Below are 21,190 nucleotides of genomic sequence, written 5' to 3' on the forward strand. Positions count from 1 at the left end.
TACTTAATTTATGCTGTATTTATGTGTACAATTTCACACATTCTTCCTTGCAAAAAACTATTAAAAGTATAAACGTTGCATAAGAAATGACTTAATTGCACTAAAAACCTATAAATTACATTGAATAGCATTACTTACAAAAGTGTAATGCATAAAGGTATGACTATAAAATATATGACTTTGTTATTTTGCATGCGTTGTCCCCCATTGTATAAAGGTTAAAGAAACTGGTTATCGATGGGTATAACCTCATTTCCGTCACTAAATGATGCTCTAATTTAGCAACTGGCTACAGCTTAACCGACGGCTACATTAGAGCAAAAGAGACATTCAGGAAAAAAAGACAAAGAAAGACAAGGACAGACATTAAATGAAAGAGAAAAAGGGGGCGATGAATCAGCCAGGGCTTGAGAGAGGAATAAACGAGGAAGAAGAGCAGGGACAAAGGAGAGAGAGACTCGTGTTGGCGAGTAGAGTCGGTCTCAATGCTAATAGCTCTCATCTGGAGAGGCTGATGGACATAGGACAGCACTTGTGCACTTATCCAGGCTCACGTCCCCCGCAGTCAATTACCAGACAGTCAATTAAGTCCTCCAAAAAAAAAAAAAAAAAAAAAAAAAAAGCTCCAGAAACAAAGCTCTGAGAGCATGACGCTGCCTTATTGCTTTTATCTCAACCTGATCATTTCATGCTGGGCAGATTTGGAAGAAAGGGACATAAAGAATAGTCTTAATTTTCACAAAACACCTGTGCTGATGCAAGGGTATTCAAGAATTGTACGACTGGAACAGCATGTTATCACGCTGATTTGATGCTGTAATACTTTTATTATCGTTCTTGCATAATAATTAAACTAACTCGGAAACACATTCTTAAATTTCAGCACAGGCGTTTTTCTATCAATTACAACCTATTTTTGAATTACAAGTGTAGGAGGATGTTTTTGAATGACTTCCTAATTAAATGAATAACTAACCAAACACTGATCATGGCCTTTTGTTCCATTTAGTAACGACACCATTCAACTCTGATTCAGTTGTCTTCTCATGTGAAGTTCTTGTTTCTTAAAAACAAAAGTGCATAATATACAGCATCAGGCTGTGGAGAAGACAGGCACACACAGGCCCACATAAGGGGCGTTTAAAGGTAAGTCAAAGGAACTGTTACATCCTCACTCAACACTTGGATCACTTTCTGGCCTCAGTAGAATGCTTGATGGCACACAGCAGACTCAGCAACCCTTCACTATCTCTCTTTAAGGTTCAACTATTATAGATTTTTTTTTTTTTTTTTTACAGGCCGATTATATTTTGGGATTAAGTGATCATTACAAATGCCAATCATCTCTCTCCTTGAACTTTTGTGCAGGTCAAAAATGCCATCGTTCCTGTAATGGTCGCTGCTGGGGACCTAAAGAGGACCAGTGTCAGAGCTGTAAGTACACTTATTAGCTATATCCATGCACATGCCGAGATAGTGACTTCCTGTAAGTGCCACGTACAGTACATCAGCTTTAAAGCTATAAAGGTTTGTTTGAGCAAATATACTTCATACAAATGATTTCTAAACACATATATATGTTATATTAACAAAGATTATGTTGTATTCATTTAAACCTTAGTCCGGTGATTTTTTTTTTCTACTTTTCCTTCAAAAAAGAAAACATTCAACAGCTAGCTCATGGTTTTAGAATCGATAGGAAGAAATCAGGCTTTCATGCGTGTTTCATACTTGACTGTTAGAAGTAACTAATCCAGCTCATACACATAACATAGACAACCCTACATTTCTCCAACTGCTTAGTTGGCTAAGTGTCTTGCCCAAGGACTTATTGGACGTTGGGCTTCAGGAGCCTGGGATCGAACCCCGACCTTCTGGTTGAGAGACGACCGACTCTACTTCCTGAGTCACAGTCGCCACGCCATGGCGGTCAAAACAAATCAATGTCTAATGTGTTCCTCACATGTCACTACTGCAGAGCAGAATATGTTCTGTATTGAAGATTTTGAGTTTATCATAAATGTAGTTCATTTCCTGACGAGAGATCACATCTTATTAGGCTTTTCTAAACTAACAGTTAAGGTGTCAGACAGGTGTCAGCTTCCGACAATCTTCGCATGCACTTCATCATCATCAAGAAATACCTTCACACACAAGCACATAAAACACACATTCATAACCACAGAATAGTTCAAGGCCCCAAACACACTGAAACTCAGACTCTCCTGCTGGGACCTCCCTCCTGTCGTAGCAGCTCATGGCAGCTGGGGAAGAGTGTGAGAATGATGTACTACTGAGTCGATCAGCAGGGGAGGGGAGGAGAGCTCCATGTTATTCCCTCCTACTCACTCATCTTTCTAAAGTGCTCAAACTCCCTGTCTCTCTTAGACTGCCACGTCAGTCTACATTTTAATCCTTTAGTTAGAGATGGGACAGTGGATGGAGTCAGACATTGGGGCGAGAGAGAGAGTGGAGAGTGATACGCACAAAAGGAGCCACAGGTTGGATTCAAACTCGGACTGCCCAATTAAAGAACAACGAGCATGCTCTCTTCCCGCATGGCTACCGACACCCTACTTTTGGAGACTTTTTTTTTTTTTTTGTAACTCAGTATGGTCCAGAACATTATTCTACTGTCACTAAAGTTTTGGCATCAAACAAACAAAGCAATGAAAGATCCATGAAAAACGCATTTCTGAGTGTGATTGTGCAGCCTTTGATAAGCAATCTGAACAACCTGTCCAAAACATCAGCTCCTTATTTTAGCGAGACGTATGAAAAAGTGTGAAGTCATTGTCCTTGTGCCGGCAATTCATCTACCTGCTGTCGCTCCGTTTCTGCAGATGTCTGTCCATCCATTTTCATCATCCCTCCATCTGTGTCTAATACAGCTCTCCACCAGCGCAACACACACACACAAAGGGAATTTTGTTGATTAATATGACGACTTTGGCTTTCTCTAGCTTTCTGTGAAACTTTACAACGACGTATAGTGCATGCACAAATCCACGAGGACATAAACACACCCCCGTTCTTTACTCCTGCTTTTATACTGTATATCTGTCTGTTATTATCTTCCCTCTTCTGGTGTAAATGCACCACCCTCGCCCTCAGTTCCCTCTTTCTCATGCCCTCATCGTATTTGTTGTGCAGCTGCGATCTCATTATGATTATGAGGAGTGAACTTGTTTGACCAGGATCTGTTACCAACACGTCACAGACCAACCCCAAGATAAGCCCTGGCCCAGTCTTCCTGCCTTCTATCTAACCATCTTAATCCATATCTGGTGATCAGGACTCATTTTTCTTCCCACTTTTTTTTTTATTCCGCAACCTTTAATGTTTCTCTGCTGAAATGCATTACATGAATAAGTGTAAAAAAACATGAAGAAAAAGAAAAAAAAGACTTCAAAGATCCTTTTGTGACATTTTCATGAATAATTATTCAACTGTCTCAAAGCCAACAGTAAACAGCAGCTTTTTGTGTCAGTATCTCAGGATGGAGGTTCAAACGGTCAGGAAAGAAAAAAAAAAAAAAGCTCAACAAAACTTTTAACAAGCAGAAACAAGCAGATGAAACAGTTGAAGTGCAGACTGAGGGCTCTTATCTTCTCTTTTGGAAATCAAAAAGTCAAACAACTACATTTTCAACATCATGGTATAAAACTCAAATTCAACAGGTAATTATAATTGGTCACTGATACAGAGGGCCACTGACTTGTCGTTGTTGTCATGCCCTTGGCAACTCTATGAAAAGTGTGTTGATCTTGCAACAAATTTCACCAGGTGAAAAAAAAAAGTGTTTCCATTGCAACCCCAAGTTTATTAATGATGTTTCTTAGAAAACTAAATGTGAAAAAGAACAATTCTGCTGATGTAAATAGGAACTGAGAGGCAGTGGTTCATGTGACTGATGCTGCTGTCCACCGGGTGTTCAAAAGGAAGCTTCCAGGCATATTTTATGGGATGGATTCCTTTTGTATTTGCGGTTACCAGCCTTTTTTTTTCTTGAAAGCAGAAGTTTAAAGCCAAATTGATCAACAACGTTGCGTCACTCTGTTGGCAAGGTCATTTGTTTGACAGAGTGTCTTTTGGGTAAGGTAGGCCGTTTCATTTTAGCCCAGGCAGCGTTAATGGAATGCTGCTGATGATACGTTAGGCGTCGGGTGAAATATGCGAATGTGTTTCCATGTGTGTGTTCGGGAGGTTGTCTGTAGCTTGTATCCATCACTTTGAGAGTGTCTCTGCACCGCAATGCCCAAAGGGAGACAGAACACATCAAAAAACACTGTGTGAATACACTCACAAATACATTGCACATTGTCATGGCTGTATTGGTTTTATAATGTTCTATATTTACTGTTATATTTTGAAAACTCATTGATTATATATGGGACGAATGTTTATTTGCAGAAAATATATGGCTTGAAAATAAACTCTAGGAAGCATTCACTGAATTATATTTGGTTTCTGTTATCGTTGATTGATTTCTAGAAAGTTAGCCTCAATAAATAAGCCCCTTGATTTCTGCTCGAGTGGAGCAAGAAAATCGGATATCGAAATTCTTAATTGTCAGGAAATAGGATGATCATGTTTCAGGAAGGATGGGATTTTCAGGGTGTGATAGAATAATCTAACAAGTTCTGAAACAAATGTCCCCCTTTGTGGTAAAATTATGTAAAAAAAAAAAATAATAATAATAATAATAGGAATAAACAGCAGCAAAGCATCTCTATAAATAAAACAAGTATTATCAGATTCATTGAATGAAAACCAGTCAAGGCTCCCAATAAACAGTGAAATAAACACCCGTTGTTTTCAAATAAGCCTTGTGAAATAAGCCTTTGGTGCATATACACAACCATGGCAGAGTCAACTTATATTGTAGTCATTTTCTTACCTGCCTGATCCCAAAAGCTTTGCATTTGGTATGGTGTTTCTGCTCGTGCTAAAAAAAAAAAATGCCACTGCAGAGACTTTAGCTGTGTCTTTCACCAGCTGTCTTTATCTAAAATGCCAGAGTCCTGCACACGTTTACATATGGCTGTCAAGAAGCGAGGCACGCAAGCATACGGTGTCCCATATGACTACGACAGGCATACAAGGGAAGGCTGGACAAACTCTCACCACGAGGAGAAAGCTGTACACTGAGTCATATAGGAATCACTATGTCTCTGTCAAATCCAGACTGAAAGGCCCTGAGAGGCGCATGCAGGGAGACAAACAAAAGGATGAAGATAGCTGGTGGGTGGCAGACATGCTTTGGTTTTAGCTAAACATCTAGTGTACGGTGCGCATGTCCTTTGCATGGCAATTTTAGATCGAAGCCTCCTTGTCGAAACACATTTTACTCCCATTTTCATTCAGGAAGCTTTATCTACACGGCGCTCATTCTACAAATTGCCAGAACATGGAGTGACAAATGCAATCACACTTACCTTTGATCAAAGACTATACTATAAGAGCAAATTAGACATTTTTATGCCACCCTCATTCAGAGTCCTTTTTTTTGCAGTGAATGGGATGACCCACAGTTTGCTTGTTATATGATACGTGTTTTGTCTCGTTTTTTTTTTCCTGCATCTGTCACACCACAGTAACGAAGACAGTCTGTGCGGAGCAGTGTGACGGCCGGTGCTTTGGTCCCTATGTGAGTGACTGCTGCCATCGTGAGTGTGCAGGTGGCTGCTATGGACCAAAAGACACAGACTGCTTTGTAAGTAAACACACACACACACACACACACAAGTGCATATATAGGAGGGGACTGCAAAACAGGTCCCCTGTGTGCTGGGTAGTCCCCTTTAAGTGTGTGTATAATGATCGTGAGATCCTCTGTTAGGTACACAAGTGGACACACGCACACTCACACACACGGACACACCAAATATCATTCTCTGATACAAAGTGCCTATTCCTTCCTGACATGATTGCAGTTGTTCATCTCCTCCCCTGCCATTGTGACTCTTCACCATTGTGCTTTATCAATTTTATTTTTTTATCTCTCTGAATGTTAAGATTGTTTATGTGCTCGCAATTCAATCCCCATCATTTCCCCTCCGTCTAACTTGGGACGGGCACAAGTTCTTGCTCATTAGTTTCTGCTCTTGGCGATTCTTCACACTTCATCTTTTATGATTGTCAAGATTGGATAAATCAGCAAGGCACTCCCAAAGAGAGAGAGAGAGAGAGTGGAGTCTGAAATGTCTCTGACATATAATTGCATACATCATTTTTATACAATACGAACATTTATCTGAAGAAACTTAACGTTGACATTTTTTAGACATACTTACATGACAGCAAACTAAACGCACACATTACAGTTGTTGTTTTGACTTATTCTATTCTAACATTTTCAACCTGCCTGTTTCCCTTCCCATTATCCCAGTTAAGATCGTGCCTCATACTAAATCATGTTTATTTGCCTACAGGTATCAGACATGTTTTCTTTGGTGGCCACATTGGGGGAAATCCTCATGTTGGCTGTCGCAGAATATTTCGAGCCTCTAATACTGTTTAAACTGAAGAAAGTGCAACTTTTTGATCCAGTAGATGTCGCCCTTGAGCGGCAGCATTGAACCAAAACAAACTGCTGTTTTACGACACCTCCGCTATTCTGAAGCCGTTGCTGCTCCTCCAGCAGGACACATCCAACCCCTCTCCCCTCGTGCTGAAGGCTTGATCAATCACAACGCACCAGAATTAAGCGCCATTAAGCGCATATGGTGGAAAAAGTCTCGAGCTCGAGCTGTAATTTCCCTTGGCCTGCGTTGTTGTCTTCTCAGGCCAATGTTAGCAACACTTGGGTCAACTCGTAGCTTCACATTGCACATGAATTGACATATAAATACCATGATCTACAGACACTTGCGTGATATCAAAAACAAGATGTGAGTAGGCTATGTTTTTTTTTTCTAGTCCTTGAAATAAACTTAAAACACAAGGTCGTCCCATCCATGTAAACACGGCTCCGACAACAGTACAGCTGATGGAACTTGTGCGTCTCAGTCTCTTCAGACATTTCCGTAACATAAATCATGGTTTCTGCTATATTGATGGACAAAATGTTTCACGTTCTTCCGAGAAACATAGACATAAGTGTTTCACGTTGTGTGGATTTTTCTCTCTCTGAAGACTACTTCCACTACTTCTTGTGATCTCAATTGTCATGTGTGTGTAATAACGTGTGTTTGTGTGTTTGAAGGCCTGCACCAACTTCAATGACAGTGGGGCGTGTGTGACCCAGTGCCCACAGCCTTTTGTCTACAACCCCACCACCTTCCAATTGGAGCACAACCCCAGGGCCAAGTACACCTACGGAGCCTTCTGTGTCAAAAAGTGTCCACGTACGTCTCATCTTGACGCATGCAAACACACAAACATACCACAGTTTACTCGAAAAAGTTTTTTGCGCAACATATTCTGTAAAGGGGGGGGGGATATATTTTTATTGTCTATATGAATGTAAGGATTGATGTCACTGCTGAAGATACTGTTCAGATCCTATAGCTCTTGTTCAAATGTGAATGGATCATCAGATTTGTTAAAATGGGCCATGACATACAGAAACAGTAGCATAACGTGCAAAAACCTTGACATGGTTTCTAAATAAACTTTACCTATAGCTTTTACTCGGCCCCTTTGCTAAATGCATTTGAAGTGTTTCTTGTATTGGGCTCGGGATCTGTGTTGAATAACAGAGTCATAGTTAGAGCCATACTGAAACTATTCTATTTGCACCATTTTCTCATAATTATAAAAAAAACAAAAAACAAAAAAAAAAACCTTGTTGCGATCATATTTTGCATTTCTACACGATACTATAAGGGTGAGATGCTGATTTTATAAATTAGATCTAACTGGGCTTATCATTCCATTGTTAAAAGAGAAGCCTCCACCTTTGACAAGATGGGGGATTAATCTAAGTAAAACTCTGCACCGACAGCCCGGCAGAGGTCATCTGTTTTATCACTCCATTAGGAGACCAAAATTCAACCATGAAGGGATGAACAAGAGGTAGCACTTTGCGGAGACACATGTTACGGTTGTACTGTTCATCAAGGTCTCAAGCTGACTCTCATTCATCTTGATGAGTCATTTACCTTGAAACAGCCTCTGTCCTTAGCTTAAGGTAACAAAGCTCGTTCAGGTGATAAAGAAGCAGAGGGTTTGCTCCGTCTGCATCCACGTTGTATCCCCCCTCTATCACACAATGGCATATTGTAGTACACAATAAACGTTTCAATAGTTCAACCATTTCAATAATTCATGTAATTTCATTGACATTTTAGCCAAAGCTTGCTAGCACTATCTTAAAGCTATACAAGTTCATTTTTCAATATCATCCTTGAGCTTCCAAGTTTTTCAAGAAAAAGCAGAGTCCAGGTAAAAATAAAAAAAATTCCATGATATCATGATTGTATTGATTAGTTCACAGTAAACACTGATCTTAAACTTGTACATTAATAAATATGATCTAATACAAAAAAAAAAGGTTTGAAAACTTAAAACTCTGAATACTTTAAAACTCTCCATCAGTAAGAGACAAAGTGAAGGAAAGTGACTTTTGGAACTTTATATGCGAGCACCCTCACCAAGTGCCACTTATTTTCCAGCGTAACAAACAACTACTTGACATTTATGATGAAATGCTTTTGCAGACAACTTCGTGGTGGACCATAGCTCCTGTGTGAGAGCGTGCCCCAGCAACAAGATGGAGGTGGAGGAGAACCGCATTAAGATGTGCATTCCATGTACTGACATCTGCCCCAAAGGTAAAACCCATTACGATATTTATAGATGCTGTACCTTTAACACATAATTAGTCAAGGCTCCATTTATTAAACTACTTATCTTATTTTGTTGAAGGAAAAGTTATTATTCATCTACAGTATTTCTGTTCACACTTGGCATTCAAGGAAGATGCACTGAGTTTGGTTTAAGAGCCATTAAATAATTACAACATTATATAAGGCCTTATAATTACAGTAACATAACTGTAAGTGGCCCTTTGCACTGCATTAGTCATTGAGTCACAGATCATTTCAATGTTGGCTTAAGTATGCAGTATGGGAAACACTGCTCCTCACTGAAAATGGTCCCTTCTCCTTATATTATACAGCATAAACTGATATTTTAACACAAAGCATACCTTCACCCGTGTTGTGTTTAAAATCAGTGCATTTCACTTCCTCCCTCTGTGCCCTAGCATGCGATGGCATTGGCACAGCAAGCCTGCAAACGGCTCAGACGGTTGACTCCAGCAACATAGACAAGTTTGTGAACTGCACCAAGATCAACGGCAACCTGGTGTTCCTCATCACTGGGATCAAAGGGTGAGAGAGTTGTAAAAAAGGAAAAGTATGATTACATTTGGACATTTAATATGTCCTCCGCTCCTGTCTGAAGAATCGTGTTTCTCATTAAAAAAGAAGTCACTCAATAAAATATTAAAAGAAAATGTATTCATAGATCGAGGAAGCCTTTTTTATACTCCACTCAAATTGTAACCTAACTAATTGCTCGAATGATTAGAAATAATCATTTGTAATAATCCAGTGTCAGTGATGTCAAGTGGGAAATGAGCACACTGTAAGCGCCTCAGGAATAAAAAGGAGGCTGGTAAATATATAAGCTTATACATTAATGTATATGGAGTGTGAAAGGATTTTGCTGTTGGGAGGGAGTGTCATGTTCAGTCAGAATGTACTGGTGACTGTGGAAGAGAAAGCAAACGTATGTATATGATATTTATGAATGAGTAAACAGTGTGTACGCCTGAAAGCAATCATTCACATTATTATATTCATAATATGGAAACTATAGTCAGAAAAACATACTTTATATGGATTTATTCCTGTATTTGGGGTATTTGTAGCTTATTTTGTCATTGCTGTGATTAGGAAACCGAGTGCTGCATCTGTGCAGCATAATATTTCCTTTCAATAAGGGTTCTGCTTCAATTTGTTTTGTTCTGATCTGCCATGTTGCCTCACAGGGATGTCTACCACAATATTGAGGCTCTGGACCCTGAGAAACTCAACGTATTTCGCACTGTTCGAGAAATAACAGGTAGGTAACATCAATGGAACATGACTCATCAAAAGAGAATAAACAGAACATACCCATTTACATTTATCACTTTCCTTACACTTAAAAGTCCTATTCAGTGTGCGTGTGTGTGTGTGTGTGTGCGTCTTTGTGTGTGTGTGTGACTGTCCAAAGCAAGGACAGACATCGCAGCATAAGATGAATATCAGATGAGTCTTTCAGTCTCCTCTGTGTCTCTGCTGCCTCTCCCTTGGGGAGTCCCTAGCCTTGAGTCTCACAGTCCCAGCTCTCCCTTCACGCACCATGAAGAAAAGATCCAGAACATGTGGTGCGCATCGCTAATCCCCCAGCTCCCCTCCGCCACCACGGCTCCTCAGCTGCATGTATACTGTCATCTTTCCAGACATTTGACAATGCCATCAGAAAGAAACCTTGACACTCGCTTGAAACTCGTTGACATGTTCAACTTGTGAAGGATAATCATACTTTCATACTTTCTATTAATCATCTGAATAGAATAAGTCAGCTGTATTTAAACATATTTAAACTGAGTGAAAAGACATAGAATAAGGTTTTATTGGTTGTTTGATATTCGCATTGTTTTTCCAGGACTGTTCAGTCTAAATGTCTTTCAAGCAATCCTGTTCTTAGTGGCCATTCAAGCCAAAAAGAAACTTCTTATTGTGTTCCAACCTTTTTTTTAATTTTACCTTTGATGGAAAATAGCAAATGATCAGAGAAGTCAATTATAGCTCAGAAGTTTTCTTTTCTTTAAAAGGTCAGCCAACAAATCACATCCACTCAGTCTGGGTTTTTTTGTCTTTCCAACAAGTTGCAATTAAGAGGTCATTAATGGACTGATCTTTTTTTTTTTTTTTTTTTTCTCCCAACCACAAATGGAACCTTTTAGCGGAAGAAGAAAAAAGAGACAGGAAGCAAATAAAATAGGCTCAGATGTAACAACCAAACAAAAACAAGATGATTCATCAATGTCCATCTATAAAGAGTAAACATCCCTGGATTCAGTTCAATACTGATTTTAAATCCATGTTGGAACTTTGAATTGGCCAAATGAGATCAACATGGCAACTTAAATCGAGGAAAGATGATTCTTTTAAGAAATATTTTGAAGCAATCTGAGGACCTGTATGGGATGTGTTTTGAATTAAATCCTTCAATGGATTTGAATTGCTGGGAGTCTTGCCAATGAAGCAGAGATCATTTCTGTTGTAGTATGCCCAGAAACAGTCAAAATGTAAATGTTGAGTCACTATACAGTAATATACAGTTATTTGTTTGTTGCTGGACTGACACATACGTAGATTGGGGCTGCTGTTGTGGTTGGGTCTTGAAATGGCTTACATTGTCAATATCAAAATAAACAGCTTTCATAGGATGCACAGCATGAGTTATAGATACACACAGCTGTTAACACTGACAACACGGACACAGCATGAAAACCTGCAGACTTGGCGTCAGATCTCTAATGCTTAGCTTCTGCGCAACTCATGCAAGATAGCATGAATAAAGTATGATAAAGTATTACCCAGTATGGCTGTGATGCAATATGACACTTTTTGCATCGCATGAAGAAAACTTTCAAGCAAAGAAAAACACGTTTTTCTCATCTCAGGGCAAAATGAGGGTTGGATTCACGACCATTCAACACTACTACCATGTTTCTAATGATACACAGCTTCATGTAAATGGGTGAAGTATCCATTTAAAGTTAAATCAGTGGTAAGCTATGGTACTATGGCTTAGTAAATCACACTTTCATCCCAGCTTGTGAAATCCTTAATGTTTTAACAATCTATAGCACGAGTCAAAATACAATGCAATAACAAAATAAATATCAAAACTCTATCTTTATGGCTATATCCTGTTTTTTCTGTTAAGTGAATTCACAGAGCAAGTGATGGGGACCAACCATTGTCCCATTCCCATGTAGTCCGAGATGTGTGTCATCTCAGCTTGTCATCTCTCTGAGCTGTCAGGAGAAGGTGACTTCTGACAGAGGAAGCCAACCTGCCTCTGTGGCCCCAAGGTCACCACTGGCATTGCTCCAGCTTTCAAATGAGCTGTGTAGGAGGACAGCTCCCATCCCACACACCAACACACCAACCTGTCACCATTTCACTTCTGTTTTTGTTGCTTTTTTGAATTTATCTTACTCCTTTTCTTTCACTCTTTTTCCAAGACTTTCCTCTCTCTCTTTTTCAGCTTCTTCACACACATTACTAAATGAGGGGGCGATTGACTCGTGCAATTTAGCACAGGAGGGTTCCTCTAAGTGTTGTGATTCAGATGGAAATCACCACAGCTTAAGCACTCTTAACCTTTGCCTGTGAGCCCCTGGTCTTCTTCTTCTACTTTTGTGTCGTTATATGCTTTGTTCATTGGTGTGCCACTGTTGTGGCTTTTAACACATAAGCCACACATTATACTCTTGTGTTTTTATGAAACAAATCAGTCCTTGACATAAAGTAGATGGGAAGGCGAAAGAAGGTCAAATGTTAATGTTTGGCTTAAATCACTCAGTTATCTTTTTTTTTGACTATTTGTCTAGGTTTTTCCTTTTCTCAGAATTTCTTTTAATATTGACAATTATTATGTTGACCCTTTGTATTCCCATGATCTGTTCAGTAAATGCCCACACCATAGGAGTCTCTGTGATGCTTTTTCCTGCAATCGAAATAGTTGCATTGTCAGTCAGCAGTTTGTATCTACACGTTTGCATTTCTGCATCACTACTCCAGAACTCAAAGTGTATAGCTCGGGATATTGAGGGGAATTCATAGTCCAGAGGCAGAAGTACTCATATCTCAACTATTTAGGCTATTTGAGATTATTACAGACCAGTTTTTCACCAATTACAATCAGGAGAAATGTCGGACAAAATTATTCTATCTTGACCACTTTTGGACAGTAACAGGCTCTTAAACAGACATTAATACTTATTATTCAAGTCATAAAAATTCTGTAATTTAAAGTACACAAACACACATGGTGCCTGGAGAAATCATAGTCATGCACAACATAACGATCACAGGGTGACAGACTTGCAAAATGTGTAGCAGGCAGGTCGCTTGTTATCCCCCTGGAAAGAACACTACCGTTAGACTGTGAGGTGCACTGCAGGTCTTGTGGAAGAGACCATTAGTGGCTCAAAGTAGAAGTCTGACAATTCTGTAGCACTGCTGGCTCTAGTCATCGAGGCCCCACAGTATCCTGAAGTCGCTAACAAGAGGTCTGAGGGAGGGATCCAGAATACAAGATGGACAAAAGTCAATTGCATACAGTGTATGTTTTTAATGATTCTGTATGAGCACACAGAACACTATGATCTCCATATGACTGTTCTATCATATAGCTTTCATTAGTTTGCCTACCTATATTTCAAAAACTCTGAGAGAAGATGAGCATTACACGTAACTTAAGGAACGATGATTTCTTCTGCTAGAAAGTTATTAAGGGCAGGATTGAGTCCTGGTGTGCATTTCCTTCAAACACATGAAATTTGTTTTCATCATTTCCTATCTGTGTTCAGTTGGGATTCACATAACACCACGATAGCCATTAATATGAACCTATTATCCATCTAATAAAAGGGCTCTCAAACGTTGTTGCTCTTGGACATGGACAGGCCATGTGTGGCCTTCTTCTCTGCAAACCCATTCACCTGCATCCTACCCTTTGTGGAAAAGCACATGAATGCTTCAAGTGGGAGAAACAGAACATTTGTTGGTTTTAAGAAGCACCACAATTTCTACCATCCATCACTTCCTCCTTCCTCTTCCCCTTTGTCAGCAAGACAATATACTGTCCATCAGCAAGCTTGGGGCCTCTGTTTTCTTCTACAAGTAGCATTTTGTGTCATTTTACCAACCAGGAATTCTTGTAATTCCATCGTCTTCTTCATCGTTTCTTATACATTTACTCTTCCACCCTGTGTGTGTGTGTTATTCCTTGGTTTGATAGCCTCATCCAACTGTTTTGTTTGTCCTCTGGTGTTGGCTTGGGGATTGTACTCCCTGCCGTTCCTCTACTAAATATTTCATATTTCTGAATCCATTATTGATCGTTCTAAATGAGCCACCGCCGTCCTCTCAGCTATTCATTTAATCATCTAAATGATTTAATAGTAGGGGGGCAGCTAAAGAAAATGCAAAAAATATTGATATTGAAACTTAACTTGTCATAGCTGGAACCAAACTCCTCTGTTGGCTTATTTTTCTGGCTTAGGAGAGCTTGGCTGCCTTCAGATGAGGCTCAGGTGGCAGTGGTTACTATGTGTCTGGAATGTTGCTAATCCCAGAAAAATACCAGCGCTTTCTTCCCATTTTATTCCTTTCACTGTGTGAAATAGAGGGAGTGATTGACAGCTAGAGTCTGACAATTCTGGTGACTCATTATAACCTTTCTGCCCATCTGTGTCTCTATTTAGGCTTTCTGAATATCCAATCGTGGCCGGACAACATGACGGATCTGAGCGTTTTCTCCAACCTGGCTACTATTGGTGGAAGAGCGTTGTACAGGTACACAAGTTTCAAACTTAACAGCTCTGCGTTGATTGTGGTTATTCATACTATAATCATACCCATGTTAACATTACCTCAAATTGAGCTAAATGCCGGATGGATAGAAATGTTTGTTTGTTTTTAACCAAAAGTGGTGCAGTTTTTTCTCAAGAACCGCTCCTTTCAATAAAAAGGCTAGATTTAAGTGTGATTTAATTTGCAGAGAAATCTAAAATAACGACAATGCTATTCAAATTGCATAATTATGCTGCATGGTTCTTGTTGAGTTTGTTTGGAAAACAAGTTTTAATCCATCATTTGGTACCAGAACGTATTGTGTTAATCCAGCATGAAATTCCTGAAAAATACTTTAGCCAAAACAACTAATCTTAAAAACCAAACCTACATTGATCTGTTTTTTTTTTCTCTCCGCCTTGTTGATACATGTCTTTGTATCTTGGTACGCTTCTTGTAAGCCCAATGTGTATCAAGAGAATATTGTAAAAACCAATGGCTGGATTTTTTTTTTTTTTTTAAATGTTGCCCTCCAATCGTGAAAGGATGGGAGTGCATAGTGTGCACAAGACAAACAATAAGGGTCCCACTCATACAGTAGGAAACCTAAGCCCCAAAGCTCTACTGGGTACTTTAAATATTCTGTACATGTGCTCTTTGAATTAAAAAAAATAGATCAAAGCTAACTTTGACAATGTCACAAACATGAACAATTAAAGCAGTCAAAGATTTTAGTTTTACAATGCACTCAATTTACATGCACATATAAACAGCATCGGGCCGCATGGCTGGGCAGGGAGTGTGACTTTCCCTGACACTTTAATAAATGTAAACTCTACAATAAAGATGATCGACAGGAGTTTAGCTTAAAAACGGTAACTACCACTACAGGATGAAGACTTGGTTTTAAATATAAACTTTTAAAATACACGTTAAAAGTGCATGTGGATTGGTTGTTGTGCCTCTAGTGAAAGTGTAATTATTTATTTCTGTCAGACATTAGTTAGAAGAACTGGCTGCTACTAAAACAGATTTTAATGTTGGTTTTGTTGTGACATTTAAGACGATAACTTTTATCTAACCCAGCTCATAGTGCGTAATTATTTATCATTACATTTTTCTGTGTTTTCTCCAAAGGCGCTCTAAAAACTTGCCGTGACATTTAAAGGGAAACACAGTGTGTCTCTGCAGCTGAATGCAGTGCGGATGTCGTGTGACGCGGAGGCTGTGTGTGAGCCTGAGTGTGTGCACGAGAGAGTGCGTGAAGGCACTTGTGTGTCATGCACCTGCAGATGGAAACAGCAGGCTGCCATACAAATTACAGCCTGCCACCTTCCCTTATCCTGTGCTTGATCCTGCATTGTACCCCGTCTACCTGATTGCTCTGACACCCCAATGGCCACCTGTCATTGTTTAAACTGTGCAAGCAGGACATATGTGGAAGGTGACGGTATAGGCTTTAATGTATGATATTAAAAACAAACAGAATACATTAAGTTGCATTGCTGCAGTAGATTAAAAAAACAAAAAGCAATGTGGCAACTATGAGAGGTAGATACTGAACAGTGCATTATATTAATTCAAGTTTGACATAATAGAACATTGAAGATTCCGATCGAGACATTGTTTTATGGTAAAATTGATTACACAGCAGTGCATTCATTTTACACAAATAATGTTGAAGATAGTTGGGAGCCTTTGTTTGTCTTTTTGTTTTAATGGTAAAATTTGTTCTCTTTAAGACCTCATCGATGACTTGTTCCCCGATATAGACGTTTGTATTCTCTGTAAGTTTACTTTACATGTGCTGGAACACCTGAATATTTGAGTTAGATCTAAAGCACATGTGTTCAATTAACACACACATCCAATTGCAGCATCTGAACAATGTCTTGAAAGTAGTACTTTTAATTTGCTCTCAAGTGTCTTTTCAAGTCAAGTAAACAAGCTACATGGGCCATATGTTTGCTGCTATGCTACTGTTACTAACCACTCACTTCATGAAAAGGATAACATACAAGATCAGCTTTACACAGAAAACCTGACTAATGCATCAAAACTTTAAATAAATGCATCTCTTCATGTCTCCCTGCATCTCTCCCCTTCTTCTCCATCTTCCTCCTCCTCTTTGTCTGGCCTTCCCCTCCTCTCACTTCCACCTGTTCTCAAACCTCAGTGGGATCTCTCTGTTGGTGTTAAAGCAGCAGGGCATCTCATCACTGCAGCTCCAGTCCCTGAGAGAGATCAGCGCTGGAAACGTCCACATCGCAGAGAACAGTCAGCTCTGCTACTATAACACTGTCAACTGGACGCGACTGTTCCGCGCTACAAACCAGAAGGTTCTCATCCGCAACAACAGAAGCCCACAGGGCTGCGGTAAGCCCAAACCTAAACCTTCATTTTAACACTCACAATAAAACTCCAATCTTGTTCCCGGATTAGAACAAGAATTAAAATCCATCTAAATGACTTAGCCTTGCTTCGGTGTGTCAATATTGGTCAAGGACAGATACTAAATTGTTGCAGCATCCTCAGTTTGATTCTGCGAGTTATGTTATTGACTTAAAACAGTTTAAAAAAAACCTCTTAAAACAAACTTCCAAAAAGTGTATTAAGCATCTTTGCGACTCCCAAAAAACCAGTTGAAATTCCCCATATTAAAAGTCTACATAGAGTGAAGCATTAGTTTTCAAAATTCAAACAAATGTCATTGCAATACTGCCTATTAACTCAACACTATTACTCCAACATCACCCTACTTGAAGGCAGAAATGAAGCGACCTTGCCATGTCTAGCGCCTCACTACATTAACATGACATTTCTGTTTTATTCAGTTTAGACTGACACGTGATCTACAGTATAAACCTTTAAAAAAGGCTGTTTAAATGTTTCAAAGACAACAAACTCGAGCCCTTTAAGGCAGGGTAGGTCATTTTCGAAAACGTCTTTGATTTTGAAAGTAGCATTCTCGCCGTGCTCCGTCTCCACCCGCCCCCTCCACTCCGTGCTCCCTCAAAAGCCACGCCCCTCACTTACATGCACTAGCACCATCGGTCCTGAAGCGGATTTCAGCTCATGCATTGAGCATGGGCTTGTGCATGCACGGGGTAAAGGGCAAGCAGTGAGGACGTGATTGATTCCCAAAACGAGTACAGAGAGCAGAGATTGGTCGTAGTTCAGATTTTTTCCCGTTTCTTTCCGAACAGGAATTATTAATCACTGTCAGGACCGAAAGACAATTTAAACCAAAACATTAAAAAGTGAATCTGGAGGAAATTACCTACCCTGTCTTTAACGGTCATTGTTGAATTCTCATTCAGGGACTTGAAAAACAGAGAAAACTATAGATTCATGAAAGTGCAGTAACCACAAGCTAATTAGCATATTTAATGGATGCATCAAACTGGAAAGGGCTGCAATGTTTAACCCTCAGTCGAAAGTTCATGTAATAAGTCTTGGGATATTTATATCTTTTAGGGACAAAACTCCAGACGTGCTTTTAAAAGCAAAATGATGCATGAAACCTTCTTCTTGAGCTCTTGAGTCATGTGAGACATTTTGGTGACACTGAAGACAGTAATGTACGGTTACTTAATGCTTCTGCTATGCTCTTATGAGCTGCGATGTCTTTTGTATTTGAGTCATATTTTAAACATCAGTGGTGCAGCTCCAGGCACCAAAGAGAGTTTCCCCTTTCTTCCATTTCAAAATTCTTGAAAAATGAATGAAAAATGTTTGGGGATGTGCCGAACATTTTTTGTGTTTGAAAAACAAACAAGAAAGGCATTCATTGTTTGAAATGTTGGATCCATGACCACCTTGGAAAAATCTCGTAGCTATCAAACTGTTGAATCAATGTTCGGGCTTCAAAACCAAGTTGGAAATTTGATGCACACGACTGAGACGAACAGGTTTTCTTCTATCACGTCATCGTGCAGCTTCAACAGGCAGCAAACACTCGACTAAATGAGCAAAAACACAATATCACTAACTTCTTATGAAAACTAAAAACAATAACCCCGTGATTAGTCTAACTGACCAAATGCATCTTTCACAGAAGGGCGAGAAAGGTTAGGTCAAATTAAATCAGGCAGATATCTGACATCAGGAGACAAAAATTGCATCTCTAAAAATGGAAGTGCTTTTATTATATTACTGCCACAAGTGTTAGGACATTATTCATTTATGTATAATGTTCATTAATGAGCCAGTATTTGCATTATTGAGTTGGCCCCTTTTCACTGTTCATGTGCTCCTTTCCCCTGGGCGCGCACACACACACACACACACACACACACACACACACACACACACACACACACACACACACACACACACACACACACACACACACACACACACACACACACACACACACACACACACACACACACACACACACACACACACACACACACACACACACACACACACACACACACACACACACACACTCTTTCTCAGTGACTTTGAAGACTTTGGGTGAGACTCAAAAGTCACACACTGCTCTCCTTGACACAGCTCTGCATGTGTGCATCAGTGTGTGTATGTGTGCATCAACACTTGACTGAGCCTAGCAGGCACTGGAAAAGGGCAGGAGCGCTTCGTTACAGGGCACCAAAGACAGCAGAGAATGAGTCTGCATGTACCCTTTTATTCATATTTTGAATGTGTGCGTGTTTGTTTAGTTGAAATCAAAATGTCATTTTCAAATGAAAAATATGATGTATACGAATACCACACGTTGAAGTTAAAATAAAAAAACAACATCGTCTGGGCACATTTAGTAGTTAGAAGGCCACATTTTTGAGCCAACATTCAATGTTGCTTAGGTTACGGATGTTGTCTCGTGTCATTTTGACTTCCCTTGGTAGTAAATGATAAATGGAGCTCAGCTTGTAAACAGCAGTACTGACGAAACATCTCTCTAAATTAAGTCAGTTTCTGTAAAAGTTACGCATAACATGCAAAAACAACAACAACATAAATAATCTGTTCACTCGATATCTTCCGTCAAAAGTATGAGAACAGAAAAAAAAACTGGGATATCACATGGGCAAGTAGTTGACAAAAGGAATCCCAGAGAAATTTATATTTACCAAAAAATACTGTGAGCGGTGGCTCATTAGCAATAAAATGTCAGTTTTATAACGACATTTTACAGTACAGGCCTTGGGGTGATGTGTGAGTGAGAGAAAAGTGTTTTGTTTTCTTCACACTCTTCAAAAGGTCAAATCTTGAAAAGAAAATGAGCTGTTATTAGACCCATCAGTGCAATTGTAGTGATCATTTGGAAGCAAAAGAACAGCTGTTTCATAACTTTAAGTAATGTCTTAAGGGTCATGGGCACGGGCTTTTTAAACAATTTCAGGTGATTCCCTCAGCTTCAGTAATACTAAACTCAGGCATAAATATTACTTCACACAGGCTCGTCTGCCAGCTTACTATGTAACTCCTGCATGTCGCCTTTACAATTGGTAATGCAGCCTGAATTAAAAACAGTTGACTCGCATAGAGGTTGCCATAGTGGACGCAGAAGACTATATGTTGAACAAGCTCTTCATTGATTTTCAAATCTTCCTACTTTCCAAACTCTCTTTATTTTCCAAAAGCTGCTGTTTCTGGTCATGGAGTTTATTAGAAAAATGCTGTGGCTTCTGAGGTCGTGTAGAGTTCGTTCTATCTGTTCGTTCAGACTAAGGGGCATCCAAAGGAGCCCTCGGGTGTGGGTGGGGGGGGGTGGGGGTTACTTCTATGGACAAAACAAAAACAAACCAATCTGCACCAGAATCATAATTTAGATGGAGGACATACTGGCTGCTGTCTTGCTGTCAGAGAAGCCAGCACTTCAATATAGCATCTTATCACTCTTAAAGCTTCAACCTGACAGAGTTCTGATTATTCTAACATTATGTTCTTGTGCAGTGGATGGGACTCATCCCTGTTTAGAAAAAGTTTCAGACAGATTGGTAACAAATGACGATCAATTTTCTGATATTGTCCTTCTGTTACTGCTTATAGATCAGAGCCACCATTGATTAGGTTAAGAACACCTTTGCTATCCCGTAAAGCCCTAAGGTGCTCGACTCACATGTTGGGGGTATTTGACTTAAATATGAGTACATCTTTTAAAGGAAGTAAAACATCTTCTGGAAGCTAATGAAGTCCAGTTCTAATGTAAAAAGTGTTTGAACATGGGCACATGTGGGCCTATCATTGTCAGTAAAGACGCAGAGGCGGTTGTGGTTGCAACATAATCAATCAGAGAGAGAGGCAGGTAAGTTGGTCGGTAGGTAGCTGGAGCTCAGTGGTAGAGTCAGTCTTCTCTACACCGGAACGTCGGGGATCAATCCCCAGCCCTGCAGTTACACTTCCGATGTTACCTAAAGTTTCTCCTGCTGCTTGGGAGGTCGTCAATGTTACAGGGTAGGTGTGACCTGTGGTGTTAAAGCACTTTGAGTAGTCAGAAGACTAGAAGTAGAAGGCAGTATTGTATACAATCTGAAGTCCTGAAGCTCCTGAGACATTTTGAGTTGCTCAGGTCATCACAAAACCACCAAGTGGCGTATTTGAGAAGTATCCTTCAAGCTTTACATACTTTG

General features: G+C 39.6%; 1 protein-coding gene across 2 annotated transcripts in view; it reads left to right on the forward strand.

Moving 5' to 3' along the window:
• erbb4b (erb-b2 receptor tyrosine kinase 4b) overlaps positions 1 to 21,190 on the forward strand; it is a 308,590-nt gene that overhangs the window by 206,139 nt on the left and 81,261 nt on the right. For both annotated transcript variants that reach the window (XM_079357754.1, XM_079357755.1), the window contains exons 5-12: positions 1,369 to 1,434; positions 5,598 to 5,716; positions 7,208 to 7,349; positions 8,664 to 8,777; positions 9,212 to 9,338; positions 10,001 to 10,074; positions 14,501 to 14,591; positions 16,765 to 16,964. In XM_079357754.1, coding sequence (XP_079213880.1) covers positions 1,369 to 1,434; positions 5,598 to 5,716; positions 7,208 to 7,349; positions 8,664 to 8,777; positions 9,212 to 9,338; positions 10,001 to 10,074; positions 14,501 to 14,591; positions 16,765 to 16,964 — 933 coding nt within the window. The remainder of the gene's footprint in view (positions 1 to 1,368; positions 1,435 to 5,597; positions 5,717 to 7,207; positions 7,350 to 8,663; positions 8,778 to 9,211; positions 9,339 to 10,000; positions 10,075 to 14,500; positions 14,592 to 16,764; positions 16,965 to 21,190) is intronic.

This window comes from Symphodus melops (genome assembly GCF_947650265.1).
Source record: "Symphodus melops genome assembly, chromosome: 12".
Taxonomy (NCBI): domain Eukaryota; kingdom Metazoa; phylum Chordata; class Actinopteri; order Labriformes; family Labridae; genus Symphodus; species Symphodus melops.